Here is an 18649-nt window from a genome sequence, read left to right as displayed (position 1 = left end):
AAGCCCAACGGGGATGCTGGCAGAGGCCCCGGGTGGGGAAGGGGCGAGTTTTGGGGGGAGAGCGTCTCCGAGGTACCAGGGATACAGAAATCTAAGGTGCCAGTGGGGAGTGAGAACCTATTATTGGGGACACGGCGTCCGCGTGGTACGGGGTCAAGGGAATAGCTATGATGTGGGGGGAGGGTTGGGGAAGGAAATGAGTGAGGGGTAAGGGGTCGCAGGGAAAAATCCGGGCCTCGGAGACAAGTGGAAAGGACGAGCGCAGCAGCACCGGAGCTGCTCGTCTCTCGCCCCCGCCTTCCCTTTTGCGCAGAATCCTCCCCTTGGCTGCAGCAGCGCGCTGCCCCCACTGGCCCGGCGCGCCGTGATCGATCGCAGGCTGCGTCAGAATGCTCCCCGCGTATAAATAGGGGTGGCAGGACCGCGCCGAGCCGCACACAGCCATCCACCTTCCCCTCTCCCTCTCTCCCCCGTTCTTCTCTCTCTGTAGGCCCCCATCTCCGCCGCGAGCCAGAGGGGCTCGGACCGCCACCATGAGTTCCTTCAGCTACGAGCCGTACTACTCGACCTCCTACAAGCGGCGCTACGTGGAGACGCCCCGGGTGCACATCTCCAGCGTGCGCAGCGGCTACAGCACCGCGCGCTCCGCTTACTCCAGCTACTCCGCGCCGGTCTCCTCCTCGCTGTCCGTGCGCCGAAGCTACTCCTCCAGCTCCAGCTCCTTGATGCCCAGTCTCGAGAACCTCGACCTGAGCCAGGTAGCCGCCATCAGCAACGACCTTAAGTCGATCCGCACCCAGGAGAAGGCGCAGCTGCAGGACCTCAACGACCGCTTCGCCAGCTTCATCGAGCGCGTGCACGAGCTGGAGCAGCAGAACAAGGTGCTGGAAGCCGAGCTGCTGGTGCTGCGCCAGAAGCACTCCGAGCCCTCCCGCTTCCGGGCGCTGTACGAGCAGGAGATCCGCGACCTGCGCCTGGCGGCGGAAGACGCCACCAACGAGAAGCAGGCGCTCCAGGGCGAGCGCGAAGGGCTGGAGGAGACTTTGCGCAACCTGCAGGCGCGCTATGAAGAGGAGGTGCTGAGCCGCGAGGACGCCGAGGGCCGCCTGATGGAGGCACGCAAAGGAGCCGACGAGGCAGCTCTCGCCCGCGCAGAGCTCGAAAAACGCATCGACAGCCTGATGGACGAAATCGCCTTTCTGAAGAAAGTGCACGAAGAGGAGATTGCCGAGCTGCAGGCGCAGATCCAGTACGCTCAGATCTCCGTGGAGATGGACGTGTCCTCCAAGCCCGACCTCTCCGCCGCGCTCAAGGACATCCGTGCTCAGTACGAGAAGCTGGCTGCCAAGAACATGCAGAACGCCGAAGAGTGGTTCAAGAGCCGCTTCACCGTGCTGACCGAGAGCGCCGCGAAGAACACCGACGCGGTGCGCGCTGCCAAGGACGAGGTGTCCGAGAGCCGCCGCCTGCTGAAGGCCAAGACCCTAGAGATCGAAGCATGCCGGGGCATGAACGAAGCGCTGGAGAAGCAGCTGCAGGAGCTGGAGGACAAGCAGAACGCCGATATCAGTGCTATGCAGGTAGGGCACCGTGCAAAACACAGTGGGGGGCGGGGAGGGAGCTGCAGGAGCAAGTTGTGGGGGTGGAGTGGGGGAGGGTGGAGAGCTGAGGGCGCGCCCAGAAAGTGGAGGCCAGAGATGGAGCATCCGCGTGCAGCTATTAGGGAGTGGAACTTGGCTCCTCGGAGACAGGGTGGGAGGGGTGGGGCACTTGGAGGGCGGGGGTGGGGGCGCCACTGCAGTCTGAGGGGACGTGCTTGGTGCAGCAGAATCTAGCTCCGCATTAAAGCTGCCCAGCCCTGCAGTGGTGGGGTGGGGTGGGGTGGGGTGAGGTGGGGTGTAGTGGGTGAAGGGGTGGGAACTGGGCGTTGCCCCTGGCCTGCCTCCCTAATGTCCTTTATTAACAAGCCCTTTTGCAGTACAGATTGGACCATCTGCTTAATTAATACAGCAGAGAGGTTCTGAAGGATACCTGTGACCCAGCATACTCAAGACTAGTTTTATCAACCACTCCTTGCCCTTAGGTAGACAAGAATGCAGTCAAAATTGTAGTAGGTGATGATGATGTTTGCAAGATGACATTTCTTTTTAAGGCTCTCCATTTTCTGGGGCGGAGAAAAAAAATAATACAATTACATAGAAAACATTTTGATACAATTATTGCTATTTTTTAATCTAAAAAGTAATATAGGTACATACAAAATATTTTAGATATAATTATTACTTTTTTAATCTAGCTACTTCCTACTCTTGTAAATGGAGTAATTTCTTGCACGTGACTTGGATAAAGTTAACTAATGACTATGAAACAAAGTTTTTTGTAGTCAATTAAAAATTTTTTGCAGGTTTTTATGATCATTAGACTGTAGAAATTAAAAGAAAAAAATTTCTTCTATCCATTTTTATTAAATTTTTTGTTTAAAGCTGGATTTTTTTCATAATGCAAAGAAGGAGAGGTTAAAAAAGAGAAAAGGCTGTTGCTTTAGGGGAGATTTTATCTAAGGGGTGCTCTTTGGTGTTAAGTTGGTTAGGCCTTTGCAGCTGTACTACAGTTATGGCTGGATTTTTTTCCCCCCTGTCCTCCAACAGGACACAATCAACAAATTAGAAAATGAGTTGAGAACCACAAAGAGTGAAATGGCGCGATACCTTAAAGAATACCAAGACCTCCTCAACGTGAAGATGGCTTTGGACATTGAGATTGCAGCTTATAGGTAAGGACAGAGTGGGTGGTAGGAGCCATTCAGGCTTAGGAAGAAAATCAGCTCTTATTTATATTGAGTCAGAAGCCTTCAAGAATTGTCCTTTGAAATAATTGTCTGCTTTTTGGCTTTTTCTAAGAAGGCAAACATTTCTTAGAATGTTGAGAAGGTATTTAGACAAATGCAGAAGATCTGACTCTGTATCCTGAAGAGTCATATTCTTAGTTTTTCTTTACATTTTAAATCAAATAGGGCTATTTTAAGTTTGTTTTTCTGTCTTTTTGTTTTTGTTTTCCTGGTGCCAGGCACAGTAACCCCAGTCATGAAGTTTTGATAATTCCCAGCCCTGTTCCGGCTCTCCTTTTCCTTTAGGGGTGGCATTAGGGAAGGAGGATGAGTGGTGGGCTCAAAGCAGACAAATTGTTCAACACACCTCCTGTGTTTCTCATTAACTCCATCCTCCCCTGCCTTCCCAGGAAACTCTTGGAAGGTGAGGAGACCCGACTCAGTTTCACCAGCGTTGGAAGCATAACCAGCGGCTACTCCCAGAGCTCTCAGGTCTTCGGCCGATCTGCCTACGGTGGGTTACAGACCAGCTCCTACTTGATGTCTGCCCGCTCCTTCCCATCCTACTACACCAGCCACGTCCAGGAGGAGCAGATCGAGGTGGAGGAGACCATTGAGGCTGCAAAGGCTGAGGAAGCCAAGGACGAACCCCCCTCTGAAGGAGAAGCCGAGGAGGAGGAGAAGGAGAAGGAAGAGGCTGCTGAAGAGGAAGGAGCCGAAGAGGAAGAAGGTATGATAAAAAGGAAATGCCTACAAGGTCAAGTGCAGTCAGGGCATGGGGGTTTGCTAGGAGATGGCTAAGAGAAGTGAAGCCTTGCTTATGCCAAGGAACTTTTATTCATGGATGACTTTAGAATCTTAATCGATACCTTTAATTATTCCACAAACCTTTCATAAGTACCTGGTTTCTCAAATTGGCTGTCCCCTCTGTTTAGCTTGGTAGCTTTGTGAAGATAACATTTCAAAATATTCTCCTCTTGCTGTCTTTTTATTCTTATTAAACTTAAAAAAAAATCCATTTGACCCAGCAGTTAGATGGCCTTAAGAACAAAAATAGTCTTTTTTTTTTTTTTAAATAATTGTTTGCTTTTTGGCTTTCTTCTGAGAAGAAGGCATTGAGTTCAGTGGCCGGCATCATCAGTTGAATGAGTGTTGGGGGATGGAGCTGAGAAGGTTGGGGGGAGCTTTCTGACGATTGGAGTTCTGCACGAACCTTAGCAGAAATGTTTGGAATGACTTGCCCTGGATTTGGAGCTTGTACGTTTTCTTTTTATGTCAAAGCTGCCAAGGAAGAATCCGAAGAGGCAAAGGAGGAAGAGGAAGGAGGTGAAGGAGAAGAAGGAGAAGAAACCAAAGAAGCCGAGGAGGAGGAGAAAAAAGACGAAGGTGCTGGGGAGGAGCAAGCGACTAAAAAGAAAGATTGAGCCCTTCTGTCCTTAATCCTTCCAGGAAGAATTCTCCCGAAATCAGGTCAACCCCATCACCAACCAACCAGTTGAGTTGCAGATACTATATGAATTAAGAAGTCAATATATGTATAACTCAGAGATGACTTAGGTTGGACATTCAATGTTGTGCTATGACTTTCCTCCTTACGCAGAGCATCTGTCTGCTTGCAGAGTGGCTTCCTGGCTTGCTGCCAGCCTGTGCATGGTCCATGCTTATGAGTTCAGGATCTATGGCAATGTGAATAATTCAAATGTTTACAATAAAAAAAATGAATAAATGAATTCACTAATGTTAATGTTAAACTTCATGGTACAAATAGTCCTTTGAACCTTTGGTGGTTAGAAATTAAAGACCTCGAATCATGTGCAATAAATAGTAAATAAAGTTACACTGAATGACATTTCTTGCTGTGGTTGTTGACTTAATTAAAATGTCTTAAAGTACCAATAGAAGCCAACTGGACTATCAACCTCCAAATTTTTTTTAAGTCCCCAGTTTTAACAATTACAATGGATTTTTCCCCCTAATTGGTAATTCTGAGGGATACCTTTAGATCATGACCATTCATGAACTCTCTCCCCTCAAAAATTTTGCTGATAATAAACTTGAGTAAATGGGAGACTCTGGGATTCTTCTTTTATTAGCAATATACTCGGTCCCATACAAGGTACTATATAATGTTGGAAAAGGCTTTCTTGGAGGCAGTGGTGTAATATGAAAAATACACCTTTTGTGGTAAATAGGTGACCTAGTAATGCAATGTGGCCAGAATATGAATCCCACCCATCCGTCACTATAACCACATTATTTTAATATAGTCCAAATACCATGGGCAGAAGTGGAAACCCAAGCAATTGATATAATTAGAAGGAATATCTTTCTTCTATGTGTAATTTCGGATGGAGAGAGTAAGAATATCAAAGATGACTTGCCATTGCAAACATGTTGCCTGCAATCCTGAGCTCATGTTGGTGTGTTAGTTGCTTGATTGTGTTGCCTCAAGTAAACGACATTTAATGCTACCCACTTTAAACTTTTTAAAAAACTACAGATAACAGATAATGAAATGTTATCAGTCAGTAAAGGGAGGAGATTATATACCTGTATGTTGCATTGTTCTGCATGTCTTTATTGGGAAATACTTGGATTTAAGTGATAGCTCTAACTGGTTGGACATTGCATCAGATACACACCCCATTCATCCTCTCTGTTCACTGTAAAGTCATGAAAGCTCTTGCACTTGCACTTGATGTGGAATGTAGATGAAATTACTGATTATCCGCTGTTCTGCCTTTGTTCTTACACAATTGCTTTGTCAGCTAATTTCGTTCAACCTTTGTTCTTTAGACAACTTTCAAAAAAGTCGGCGAATTTAACCTGAGAGCAAAGTGGTCTCCATTTAAATTTATCTGATTCTTCGTACTACCTATTTCTAGTTAAATATATGTCACCACACAAATAGGTAAAGTCATTTATTTATCATGATGCTATGAGTTTGAACTATGAAGATTCTCAGTATATTGGCTTCTGTAAAGATGAGTCTCCTCAGAAACCAAGCTTTTCACATTTATGTTCATTAAATATGAGATGCTACACATGAGAAGTCTAAGATAGATACGAAATACATGTAAAAAAAGAAAAAGTAACTTTAGCCAAATGGAAATGGTTGGTTTCAGAATTACTTGAAGTAACAACACTGTACCATATTCTATCCTGTGTGCCATAATAAAATACTAAAAAAAAATCCTAAACTAAATGGATTTGAAGTCTTTAAAAACATTTCCTTAAATTTGGGACCTAGCTTAGTACCTCTGTCTCTTCTGCCTCCCCCAAAACTCCAGCTCTGTTTCAGTATCCCGTCCCCCAGTTGATGACACCACTCCCTAGTCAGCCAATCCAGCAAACCGGAGACTGGACAGGCATGACATCATGCTTCCCATTTCCTCTCCTCAGTCCCTCTGGTTTAATCTAACCAAGTTTTACTGATTTTATTGCCTATCTATCTTGAATCTATCCATCCATACTTCTCCATTTACCCTAACACCACCCTAGGAACCTTCCAGTGTCTGTCTACTGGTGTCTTTCTTTGATCAGCACACTACAGTAAGCCATCCTTTAAAAAAGACATTTTGAGGGATGCCTGGGTGGCTCAGTTGGTTAAGCAGCTGCCTTCGGCTCAGGTCATGATCCCAGCGTCCTGGGATCGAGTCCCACATCGGGCTCCTTGCTCGGCAGGGAGCCTGCTTCTCCCTCTGCCTGCCACTCTGCTTGTGCTCACTCTCACTCCTCTCTCTCTCTCTCTCTGACAAATAAATAAATAAATAAATCTTTAAAAAAAAAAAAAGTTTAAAAAAAGACATTTTGATTATGTCATCCCCTTGACTAAAACCCTCCGAAAGTTTCCTATTTTTTAAAAAGATTATTTATTTATTTATTGGAGAGAGAGCACAAGCAGAAGCAGGGAGAGCAGCAGGCAGAGGGAGAGAGAAGCAGGCTCCCCAGTAAGCAAGGAGCCTGATGGACACGGGACTTTGTCCCAGGACCGCAGTATCATGACCTAAGCTGAAGGCAGATCCTTAATCGACTGAACCACCCAGGTACCCCAGTTTCCCATTTCTTTTAAGATAAAAATCAAAATCTTTAAACTGATCTTGAGGGACTGCATTGACCTGACCCTAACCTCCTTCTCTGATCTCATCTTCTCTGTATCCCCTTGTCCCTTACTTCCCATGCTTCAGTCACCCCCGGCCCTCTGTTTTTTCACCTGTTACAAGAGTTTTGCTGATTTTTCCATCTGACGCGCTCTTCTTTCCTTCCCTCATTCTTGCCCAGCTGAAGTTCAGTTGTCATTCCCTTGGGAAGCCTTTCCAACCTGGGCTAAATTCTTCTAGTAAATGCACTTTTAAGACCATGTAGACTTTGTAGACATTTACACACTTGTAATCAGCATCTGTGTCCAGGATCGTTTGATAAATGTCTGCATTCCCTGCTAGACTTTGATCTTCAGAAGTGTGGTAATCAGACTTCCTGCTCACCATTTCATCCCAAGCATCTAGTATTGTTTCTACCATAGTAGAACACAAAGAAATAGTGAATTGAGAACTTCTTGACAGATTAGAATGTCTAGAAAACCAAGAGTATTCCTTTAATCAGTCCCACTCCAAGTTCCAACACCTTGCGATCCAAGAATTTATTCTGGATTCTAGTGTTCTTGTTTTGGAGCTGTGGCCTTATATCCCCATCCCCACCCCAACTCCAGCCTCAACTATTTTAGCTGCATATAGGTTCAATGGTTGATGTGTCAGATCCTTTCTAGATTCGTGATTCAAAATTCCTGAAAAACATGTGGAAGTTTAGGCTAAATGGGAAATATACATAGAATTATGATGTCCACACTAAAATCCATCACTTAAAGGGAATTGCCCAACTTAGTGTAAAGATTCATTCCTAGCATTAAGCTGGTAAGTAGTCAATCTGATTACTTCTTTTTCCCCACATGGAGCTTTTAATGCTGTCAGAATAGTCACTGTGTCCCAGGCACTGATCTAAAGGCATTATATGTATTAACTCATCAATTCCCTTCTTACGTCAATATTCTCAGTCCTATGATTATCATGCCCATTATACAGATGAGAAACTACAATTAGGTAAGTTGACCAAGGTCACACAGCTAGTTTGTGGAAGGGCTGGGATTCAGCCTCAGCTCTAAAGTCCATGCTCTTAACCAGTACCTCACGCTGCCTTTCCTTGGCAGTCAGGTTGAGATGCCTCTTTGTGGAATCAGAGCAGATCTTCACAGGTGTGTGTTGTGACCGTGGCCTGGGAATTTGCACACAATTATTGGAATTCTCACGATGCAATTCTTGTACCAGTCAAGGGGCAATGTCCCATTGTAGTTCCTTATGATGCTCAAGGTTTGCTTTAATTTCTTTGATGATTTATGTCTATATCTTAATTCCTCCGCTTAACTGTAAGCTGTTGGAAGGCAGGAATTGGGTTTTATAAACAGAGATCAGTTTAAAGTTTATCTTTAACAATCATCAACTTTCAGGGATGTTGGTTCTCAGGGTGTTATTCTATTCGGTTATAGCTTTCTAGTGTTGTTCATATTTCACTGGCTCTATTGCTTTTTCTCTTCCTGTTCTTCCTCCTCTTCATCCTCCCTCCTCTTTCTTCTTCCATGTTTTCTTGTTGTAGGCTATTCCAAACCATTTTGGGAAGTGGATAAAAGTTGACTAAATAAATAAATGTCTTGGATTTCCTTCTGCAACATCCAACAAAGTGCTTTGCATTTAGTGGGCATCTGAATAAATACTTCTAGAATGGCAAAGGTTTAATGTGTATAAGAACTTTCCATAAATATGGCCAGGATGAAGAATTTCTTCTTTCTTTCTTGGAAACAGAGTGTGAGATACCAGAATTGGTCCAGCCTCGGTTCATGTTTGAAAAGGGGTTCCAGTGGATAATTTTGAGTATTTTCCTCTTTGGAAAATGTCCAGCAGATTGGAGCACAGTGAATTACACAGACCATGCATGGGGCCCATTTTCAGTTACGGTCTTCTAGAAAATTCCCAGTGAAGGTCTTATATGAGAGCTAGAAAGTCAAAAGGTAAAGCATCATGAGAAAAAGAAAATTTCAGCAGCCCAAGACCATAACTATTGGTAGCTTTTTAATCCTACTTCAGTGTAGATAATTATTTGTAGGGAGGGTTTAAAAAAATATAACAACAGTATTCAAACAAACTTAAATGGAAAAAATCATATTTCCTCCATTCAAACACCATTACTTTCATTGATATATTCTTCTTTAGTCCTTGCTTCTAATTATGCATATTTAGACATAACATGTCCATTCATTTCACTCATATTAATCATGCGACAGGCTGTGTTCTAAGTATAAGGAGTACGACAGACAATATCCCTGCTTTCAGGGACTATAGTGGGGTATGTGTGTGCATAAACGGACAATAAACAAGTAAATTAGTTAATAAGTAGGTGACACTGGATTTGGGCCAGGCAGGCAATGATCTGGGGAAAGAGTGTTCCAGGCTGGGGGAACAGCAAGTACAAAATCTTGGCTTGTTTGAACCCAGAAAAATGCCTTCAGCTCATTGCGGAGCACTATGAATGAGACAGAGAGTAAAAGATAGGATGGAAAGTAAAAGAGAAAAGGCCAGATTATATAGGGGCTTATAGACCAAGGAGTTTCAGTTTTATTCCTTGTGCAATAAGAACATTCTGAAGGGGTTAAGCAGGGGAAGGTGGCATGACCTGATTGCTACTTCATGAGGACCACTTCGACTCCTGCATAGAGAATGGATTTTAGGAAAGCAAGAATCAAAGCAGAGTGACGAACTAGATGGCCATTTTAGTCCAGAGGAGAGAAGGTGGTGTGATGACCCAGCAGAAGGCGCAGTAGTAGACATAGCGTGATGTGGAATGATTTAGGAAATTCTTGAGGTAATATTTTAATGGAGAGGGAAAGTAGTAAGTGGTGAATATATATATATATGCATATATATATATACACATATATATGCATATATATATATAATATTCATCAAATTAATATGCCGTAAGTATTAGCTATGGATTTCTGTATAGCAAATCACTCTCAAACTTAGTGGCTTAAAACAATGCCAACCTCCCATTATTTCTTAGTCTTTGCAGATCAGGAGTTTGGGAGTTTGCTCCGTTGGGGTGTTCTGACTCTAGATCTCCAGTGCGGTTGCAGCCAGATGTTGGCTGAGGTTCCTGTTATCTGCAGGTTTAACTAGGCCTGCAGAATCTGCTTCAGGGTGGTTCACTGACTTGCCTTTCAATTTCTGCTCCACTTGGGGCTCTCCATGGGAGCTACTTGTGGATCCTTACAATATGGCAGCTGGCCTCCCCCAAAGCAAGGATTCCCGGAAACCAAGGTAGAAGTTGCACTGCCTTTATGACTTAGCCTTCAAAGTCATACACCATCATTTCCACTATATTCTTTTGGTCACAGAAACCAGCCTTTCTGATTCAGTGGGAGAAAGAACTACAAAATGACATAAACGTCAAGAGGTGAAGATCACTGGAGGTCACCACAAGATAGTGGGCATGTGATGATTTCTTTCCTGAGTAATCATCTATCTAGCTTCAAATATTCTTCTTTTTCTCATCAGAGTTCTTAATTGATCAGCTGTGCCAATTTAAGTTTAAAAATATGTTCATGAGGGGCGCCTGGGTGGCTCAGTGGGTTGAGGTCTCTGCCTTCGGCTCGGGTCATGGTCCCGGGGTCCTGGGGTTGGGGCCCAGCGTCGGGCTCTCTGCCCGGCGGGGAGCCTGCTTCCCCCTCTCTCTCTGCCTGCCTCTCTGCCTACTTGTGGTCTCTGTCTGTCAAATAAATAAATAAATAAATCTTTTTTTTTTTTTTTTTAAATTTTATTTATTTATTTGAGAGAGAGAGATGACAAGTAGGCAGAGAGGCAGGCAGAGAGAGAGGGGGAAGCAGGATCCCTGCTGAGCAGAGAGCCCGATGTGGGGCTCGATCCCAGGACCCTGAGATCATGACCTGGGCCAAAGGCAGAGGCTTAACCCACTGAGCCACCCAGGCGCCCCTAAATAAATAAATCTTAAAAAAAAATATGTTCATGAAAATTACAGACAGCTTGGCAATGAATATCTTTATCAATGGATTTCTTCACAGTTGCCCTTCTATGGAAGTATTTCTTTAGTAATTCCCCTAGGAGGATTATGTGTTAAAAGGGTATTATGCCCATCTGAATAGCTCCTCATATGTATCTCCATATTATTTTTCTATAAAGCTTGATTGTTACACTGCAAAGCCTTAGCTTTCCTGTATGAATTCATTTGAAATGAAATATGTATGATTGTAGTTAATTAGGAAAAATACGGAGACAACTAACACATGACCTATGGTAGGTTGTGACAGGAAAATAAAAGTGTTTCTTGTTTTGTGAGGTGGTCAAACCTATCCCAGTTGACCTCAGATTCTTTTTTTTTAATACCTGAGATTCTGATATAGGACACACAGAATTTTAAATGAAACACTTCTAATAAACAAAAGTTATGTTGATCACAGCTGGTCTTAAATATGAAGTGGCTTTAGAAAAAAACCTCAGAGGCCGTAGATGAGACTCAGGTTTCTTGTAGCTATTAAAGACATTTTCATTTGTGCATCGATGGCCATTGATCCCTTAGCTCTTAGCTAAATGCCGTTCTTTCAATCTATAGCTACCCACATCTGTATAATTTCATAGAGATACAGGCCATTGCCTGATAGGACCACTAAAAAGTAAACAAAGAAACAAAAGAAAAGAAAACAAAACCCTAGCAGGATGCTTCCCTGCAGCAAAACTAACATTCCTTTGTTACTTTGTATCTCCCCTATTACTAAAGACAGAAACCCTATAAGCATCTCTTGTTTGAGAGAGAGGAATGATCCACTCATTCTGAGCTGTTAATGTATTTCTAATTATTTAGTCCCTGGAAAATCCCACCTTTTTACTGCAGAGGTTAAAACACACAGGCATCCATGCTCACACCCACTGGAGAGAACCTCTGGCTTTCTTCTCCCCCACCTAGGCACACTCCCGGGAGCCTATGTGTGAAAGAGAATCTTAAGTGTAAGCCACAAATCGTCCACACAGTTTAAGACAGAAGAATTGGTGTCAGACATGTGAAATCAGAGGGCGATTTTGAGGCGAGAATAAAATGCGTCACCTTCCCCAGACACAGATTCGTGTTGGTTCCGGGGACTGGCCGTGTTCTGAAGACGCAGAGTCCTGGGAATGCTGCACTGAGTGCGGGAATGTGTGTGCAGCCGCCAAAGGGCCTTAGTGACTTTAGTGACTTAGTCGCAGCACTTGGGAAAGAGAAAGGAGCCAGAGACAGCTTGTTCTCTATTCCCCCCGTAACTTCGCGTCTGCCCCCAATGCCTTCCGGTCTCATCGGTCTCATCGAAGAGGAAATTAGAGAATGGCCAGGGTGCCTCGGGAGAGAGCTGTAGCCATCCGGAACTCGGCCGAAGTCTCCAGAAAGGAGGAGTGGAGGCTGACTGCGGCCGCTACAGCACTGCGGCACTCTTCCCGGGCTGACACGGAGCCCTTCAGCAAAGCCCACCCCTCCCACCCCCAGTCACGCAAAGCAATCCACTTCTTGTATTTCGGGGGGGGGGTGTTATTTGGGCACTCACCCCTCAGTTTGTTATTCTGAGACGGGGTGAGGCAGGCGTCTCTCGGTTCAAGTCGCAGAAGCCAGGAGCCTCTGCAGCCCTGCACCTCCCCCCGCACCTCCTCCCTGCCCGCCTGTAAAACAACGCTTCGCTCCAACTCAGGGATCTTTTAAGCAAGATGAGTAGAACCGTCCTTTCGCCCAACGGCAGGGCGTCCTTGCTGAGGAGCTGAAGGTCTAATTGTAGATTCAGGATCTTTCCTTCCCGTCGGCCCGGGACCAGCAAGACTCTCTCCCGACACCCCCCGGCCTCGCGCTGTGGCAGAAGGAAGACCGCGAGGCGGGATCCGGGACCCTCCGCCGGGAGCTGCTGTGTTTCTAGACAGAACCGAGCGCATTTGATGGTGTTTTAGAATTACACCGAAAACATGTAGCGTTCTCATACTTCTAAAAATAATGTGAACAATACACCTCCGTGACCTGTTAGAATCTAATGAGCTGAGATGAAAATCTTTGAAAAATCAAAATGTTCTCTAAAAAGGCCAAATGTCGCTTTTTTTAACCCTCACTCACTGTAAGCCGCCCTCCGGGTCGCCTCAGCGCCACCCGACTCTGGTCGCCGCTGGTCACAGCTCTTTTCTTTTTTTCTTTCTTTCCATCTTAGCAGAAGAGACCCAGAGCACCGGGTGCGGCCCGGGGATGGGTGTGGGGGTGGGGGGCGCTGCTTAACCTGCTGCTTCTGTCCGCGCAGTGGGTGGGCAGAGCCCAGGAAGCCAGCGCGGCGCCGGGACCCGGTGCAGCCCGCAGCCCCCAGGGAGAGCGATCCCCGCAAACGTGCAGAATGCGGCCGCGGCAAGTTCTCTAGCGACTGGGACCCCCGCCCCCACCCCACCCCGCACACGGTGGAGTTCCAAGACTGAAATGTTTCAGAGCAGATTGGTGATACACATTTTCGGCTGGAAGCCCAGTCACTTGGGGGTGGGGCGGAGAAGGGAAGGGGGTGGGGGAGGCGCTCGGAATCCTTCTTTTGCTGGATCTTTCTCCAGGTCGCCGCGCCTGGACGACACCCCGGAAAGGTCCGCAGCGGCACTGCCCCCACTGCGGTCGCCGGGCGGGCGCGACTCGGCGTCTCGCCAGAAATGCAGCCTCTCAGGAAACTTCTCTCACCGGTCCTTCTCAGCAAGCCCAGAGGTGTCTCAGCCAGGGCGGGGGCGGCTCCGGGAGCCCAGGCTGGAACAGGCGAAGGAGGGGGGGGCAACCGCAGTCTTACGAGGCTGTGCCTCTTACCTTGGAGGCCTGGCCTGAAGCTTAAGCCGCTCAGGAATCGGATTTTAATGGAAAGAAACCGGACTCTGAGGCTTGGGCCGTGCTGCGGTGGGGGTAGGAGCTGGAGGGAGGGGACCAGACCCGGAGAAAGCAGCTCAGCCGCAGGCGGGCTTGATGCGATTACCTTCCGATTTCGTGGTGGGGTGCACCAGCTGTGTTTGTCACTTGGGTGCTTATTAGACATATAGAGCCTTGGCCCCAGCCCAAGCCTATTGAATTAGACCCTGCATTTTAACCCGCACTCAGGGGGTTCAGGTGCACATTAAGCTTGAGAAGCCCTAGTAAAGAAAAGAACCAGTTTAGCTCTGCAGCTCACTCCCACTCTTGGGGGGGGGGGAGCGGTGCAGAAAGGGGAGGCGGAGAAGGTAGTAGGCCTTTCTGCATATCACAAGGGAGGCAGGTAGAGGCTCAGCTTTCTCCCTTTGCGTGTTGTAAGCTAAGCACTGGCCAATGGCTAGACATTCATTTCATGTGTTTTCTTCTAAGCATTCACTCATTATCCTGGACAGTTTTGGTGGAAGAACCAGCACTCACTTCCATTTGGAGGCCTGCGGAAGTAGGGCCATTCCCTACCTCCCTTTGTGATGTTCTGAGGCCTTCATCCCCCAGACCCTTTGAGGGTGCCCAGGCCCTTGTGGGAAAACTTAAATGGGAGAACCCAAGTGAAAATCACTATTATAATATTCTCTTGTTCTCTTCCCCCCAGGGTGGATGGTGGTTAGAAAACGTGCACTGGAAATTTCTCTGGACCTCATATCTGCCCCAGGGACAGCTTTAGCCTGGCGTGGGACCAGGCAGAGTCAGCACTTGTGTATGGGAGGCCCAATAGAAGGGAGAAGGCAAGATACAGAAGAGGGCTCAAGGTCTCTGAGCCCGTATGCTGGGGCAGTCTTTGTCCTGGGGGTGGATGCCAGGTTCTGGGGCTCATTGTAGGCCACATCTGCTGGTAAGGGTTCCAGGAAGTTTATATCATTCATTCATTCAACAGATAATTTATAAGTACCTTTTATAGGCCAGATACTGTCCTTCAGGCCTGGGAGACTCAGCATTTACAATAAAAATGTCCTATTTTCATAGAGGCAGATGAGTTTTAAAAAACATACATGTTATCTCCAGTGATATGGGTAATAATGAAAAATGAAGTAAGGTAAATGGGATAGAGTCTGATCAGAAGGTGTACTTTTATGTTGGTTGATTAGGGAACATTTCTCTGTTAAGGTGACATTGGTTGGAGACTTGAAACAAGTGAGAGAGAAAGCAGATAATGGGGGACCCTGAGGTGGAAGCCTGCTCAGTGTGTTGGAATAAGAATAAAGAGGTCAAGGCGAGAAGTGGTGCGAGGTGAGGTCAGGAGACGTAGTGGGTGAGTGAGGTTGGGGCCTTGTGACGGAGCCAGGACTTTTGATTTTACATTGTGGGAGATGGTAAGCCACGGGAAGTCTTTGGAGGGTTTCCAGTCAGAGCAATGGCATGGTGGGACTTGTGCGTTAAGAGTCACTCTGGCTGTGTGTTGAAGGTGAGTGAAGGGGGCAAGTGTGGAGTTTCCTGACAGTTGGTGAGTAAATTGGTGAGTAAATGATGATGATTTGTTCATGGATCCTTGTGTTGGGGGTACAATAGAACACTCCTGGGTTGGGGTAGAATTCTGCATAGATTTTAGAAGTAGAGCCAGTGGAATTTGCTGGAAGACGGGATGTGGGAAAATTAGTAGAGTCAAGGATGACTCCAAATTTTTAATCTGAAGAGGTGGGAGAATGGAGTTTTTCCTGAAAGAAATGGGGGAAGATGCAGCTGGTTTTGGAGCAGGAGCAACGTCAAGGGTAGGTTGTGCCCGTGTTATATGCGAGGCTGCCATCGGATATGTGTGTTTCAAGTTCAGTGCTTGGGGTACAAATCCCTCAGCCCCTCACGATATGGTTTTTACTTATGTGGATTTAATAAAAACTTCACCAGTTTTAAAAAAAATTGTTCCCATTTTTTAAAAGATGTTTGAAAGAAGCCTTTTATTAAACACAAACAACTTTTAATACATTATCAATACAAATAGGAAAATGTCCTTTAATGAATATGATATATCAAAGATCTGAAAGTTTTCTTCATAGTGACACAATAAAAATAATCAATTTTGAAGAAGAATTACAAAGTAAAATTTTTGAGTACACCAATGTCTACTAATAACAATTTAACTATAGTCTAAATTTACTACATCACCTGGGGAGGAAGGTCAACCATTTTTTATATAGAGAATTCTTAAACTCTTATTAGCACCATTCAAAGCTTATTATCAGTTGTTCATCTACAAATCGACAGGTCAGGTAAAGCTTTAAAGCAAGTTTTCAGTGCAATGTTTACAGTTCCTTCTTTTAAGATACTTGGAGTCTATGGTCTCAAAGCAAGTTAAGTAATGATGCCTTGTAGTTGCAAGGTGTTAACGTGTAGAAAGAAATGTAAAATGGAAAGAAATGAGGTTTACCCTGGCTGTGAAATGTATCTTAATGTATTGCGGCTAATGCTGTAGTATGCCAACAACATGCGGGATTATGAACTGCAGATTTGTGGGAAGCTGGTAGCTATTAGCTCTTTGTGGTCTAGTATTTCGAAGCTCTCTTCTTCCATACCGTTAGCCCTTCAAAGAAAGAGCTCTATGGAGTGCAAGATCTCATCAAGTGATAGAGCTCCAAAGTGAGAAGCTACCTAAGATATTTCCTGTTTTACATACAAGGAAACAGATTCAGAAGGATAAAGTGACTGACATGATGCAACTGGTTATAACAGAGCTGGAACTGGAGTCTAAGAATCCAGTGTATTTCCCTGCACCATACAGTGCTGTCTCATCAAAAATAATGTCATTGTTGGGGCACTTGGGTGGCTCAGTCATTAAATGTCTGCCTTTTGCTCAGGTCATGATCCCAGGGTCCTGGGATGGAGCCCCACGTTAGGCTCCCTGCTTGGTGAGAGGCCTGCTTCTCCTTCTCCCACTCATCCTGCTTGTGTTCCCTCTCTTGTTGTGTCTCTTTCTTCCAAATAAATAAATAAAATCTTAAAAAAAATGTTATTGTTATTCTTGTTCTTTAGTAGATTATGTTAGTTTCATTCGGTTACACAACACTGGTTGAACAGTGGAGAGATCCGTGGTGTTTAATGTGGAATTTTCTCTCCCTCTCCCCTTTTCTCCCCCTCTGGGATTTTTGACTTTGTTACTGATCATTTGCTATCTAACACATGAAACAGTTCTATCAGGGGTCGCCTCTTGCCTTGGAAATAAGTGTATAATTCAGACAAGCTGAAGGTGTTTGACATTCCTCTGTCTTCTTTGGCTCTTCAGATCGACAGTGAGTTGTTCGTGTGAAAAAACATACAGTTTGAGAAACCACTTGAAATTTTCTTCTTAAACAGACACTTTCCTGTGAAATAAGCAAACCGAATTTAAGTGCTTAGTTTTCAATTCAGTGAACTAGTTGAGTAACTCAGACTTGACACTCTGAGAATTTGCTTTGTTCTCTATCCCCTGGAAGAGCATTGTGGTAATAGCCACATACTGCTGCCGTCTTGGAAGGATGCGGCTGTCACCCCAGCAGCATGGGGTCTGGGGCTCTCTCTGTTCTAAGAGTTCTTTCTCCCAAGGCACGCACGTGGGACGTGAAGTTGAAGCATGAAGCTAAAGGACCAAAAAGTAAAGCCAGCCATTTTGTTTTAAAGCAAGCAAATTGCTTGCTTTAAATAAAAGCAGACCTTTTTGGCCAGGAATGACTTGACTCTGAAATAGCAAAATAAGAAAATTGCTCTGAAAGGCTTCAGTAATCGCCTGGTGATTGCAAGCTGCCCATGCATACCATCATGGCCAAGGCCAGAGTACACATTCATTTTACATCTATGTCATCAGGCTTGTTTTCTCCTTTGTCCCCATCCTACTATCCATATGGGGATAAATTTCCCATCTGTGCATTCCTTTCATTCTTTGCTGCTGAGATTTTAATTTCAATGATTATAAAAATGATCTCCATCATCAGATTTAGTTTTGGTAGTGTGTTTTACTTTTGACAGCACTTCTACCTTTTCTCATAACATGGAGGGCTAGGAGGACACGCATCGTACATATTTTACAGGTAAAATAAGGGCACAGAGTTTATGGCACTTGGTTTCCTTTGAGATGCCATCTTCACTTTAATGTCTCATGGGCAGTCCATTTTCCATGGCAAAGCCTATGTCCCATTTCCCTTCCTCTTCCTTAAACCTGCCCTCTTCTAAAGTCTTCTCCTTTTGTTCCCATATTTTTTTTTAAGATTTTATTTATTTATTTGACAGACAGAGATCACAAGTAGGCAGAGAGGCAGGCAGAGAGAGAGAGAGGGCGGGAAACAGGCTCCCTGCTGAGCAGAGAGCCCGCCGTGCGGCTCGATCCCAGGACCCTGAGATCATGACCTGAGCGGAAGGCAGAGGCTTAACCCACTGAGTCACCCAGGCGCCCCTTTTGCTCCCATATTAATAGGGAAACTCCATGCTCCCTGTTTCCCAGGCCAAACACTCTGGAGTCACCTTCAATTTCTATTTTCTTCTACTCTCTCTAATCCTCGATTGACAAATCTTATGGACTTTACTTTCAAAATATGACCCGTGACCTAGTACTTCTCACCGTCACTAATGCTACCTCTTTGATTCCAAGTTTGATACCAAACTTGCAGTAGTTTCCTGACTGGCCCTTTTGTCATCAGCTCTTCCAGTCTCCCATCTTTACTCAATATGGTAACCTGAGGGATTCTTTCAAAAATGCACCAGTGTCATTCCTTTGCTCAAAACCCTCTAAAGCTTTGCACTTTGTCCTGCACTGGATAGTGCAGGCTGAATAGTCAAGAATGAGGTAGGCATCTCTTTGATGCCTAC

General features: G+C 45.3%; 1 protein-coding gene across 1 annotated transcript; it reads left to right on the top strand.

Annotated features, from left to right (window-relative positions):
- Positions 1-237: 237 nt before the first annotated feature.
- On the top strand, positions 238-4251 carry NEFL (neurofilament light chain; the record flags this gene model as incomplete). Its single annotated transcript, XM_080797641.1, has 4 exons — positions 238-1580; positions 2649-2773; positions 3238-3557; positions 4109-4251. The coding sequence occupies exons 1-4, from the start codon at positions 534-536 to the stop codon at positions 4249-4251; spliced, it is 1635 nt and encodes a 544-aa protein (XP_080653767.1). The 5' UTR covers positions 238-533.
- Between the last annotated feature and the right edge of the window lie 14398 nt (positions 4252-18649).

Source organism: Martes martes (assembly GCF_963455335.1).
Source record: "Martes martes genome assembly, chromosome: 2".
Taxonomy (NCBI): domain Eukaryota; kingdom Metazoa; phylum Chordata; class Mammalia; order Carnivora; family Mustelidae; genus Martes; species Martes martes.
This window is presented reverse-complemented; position numbering and strand designations above follow the sequence as displayed.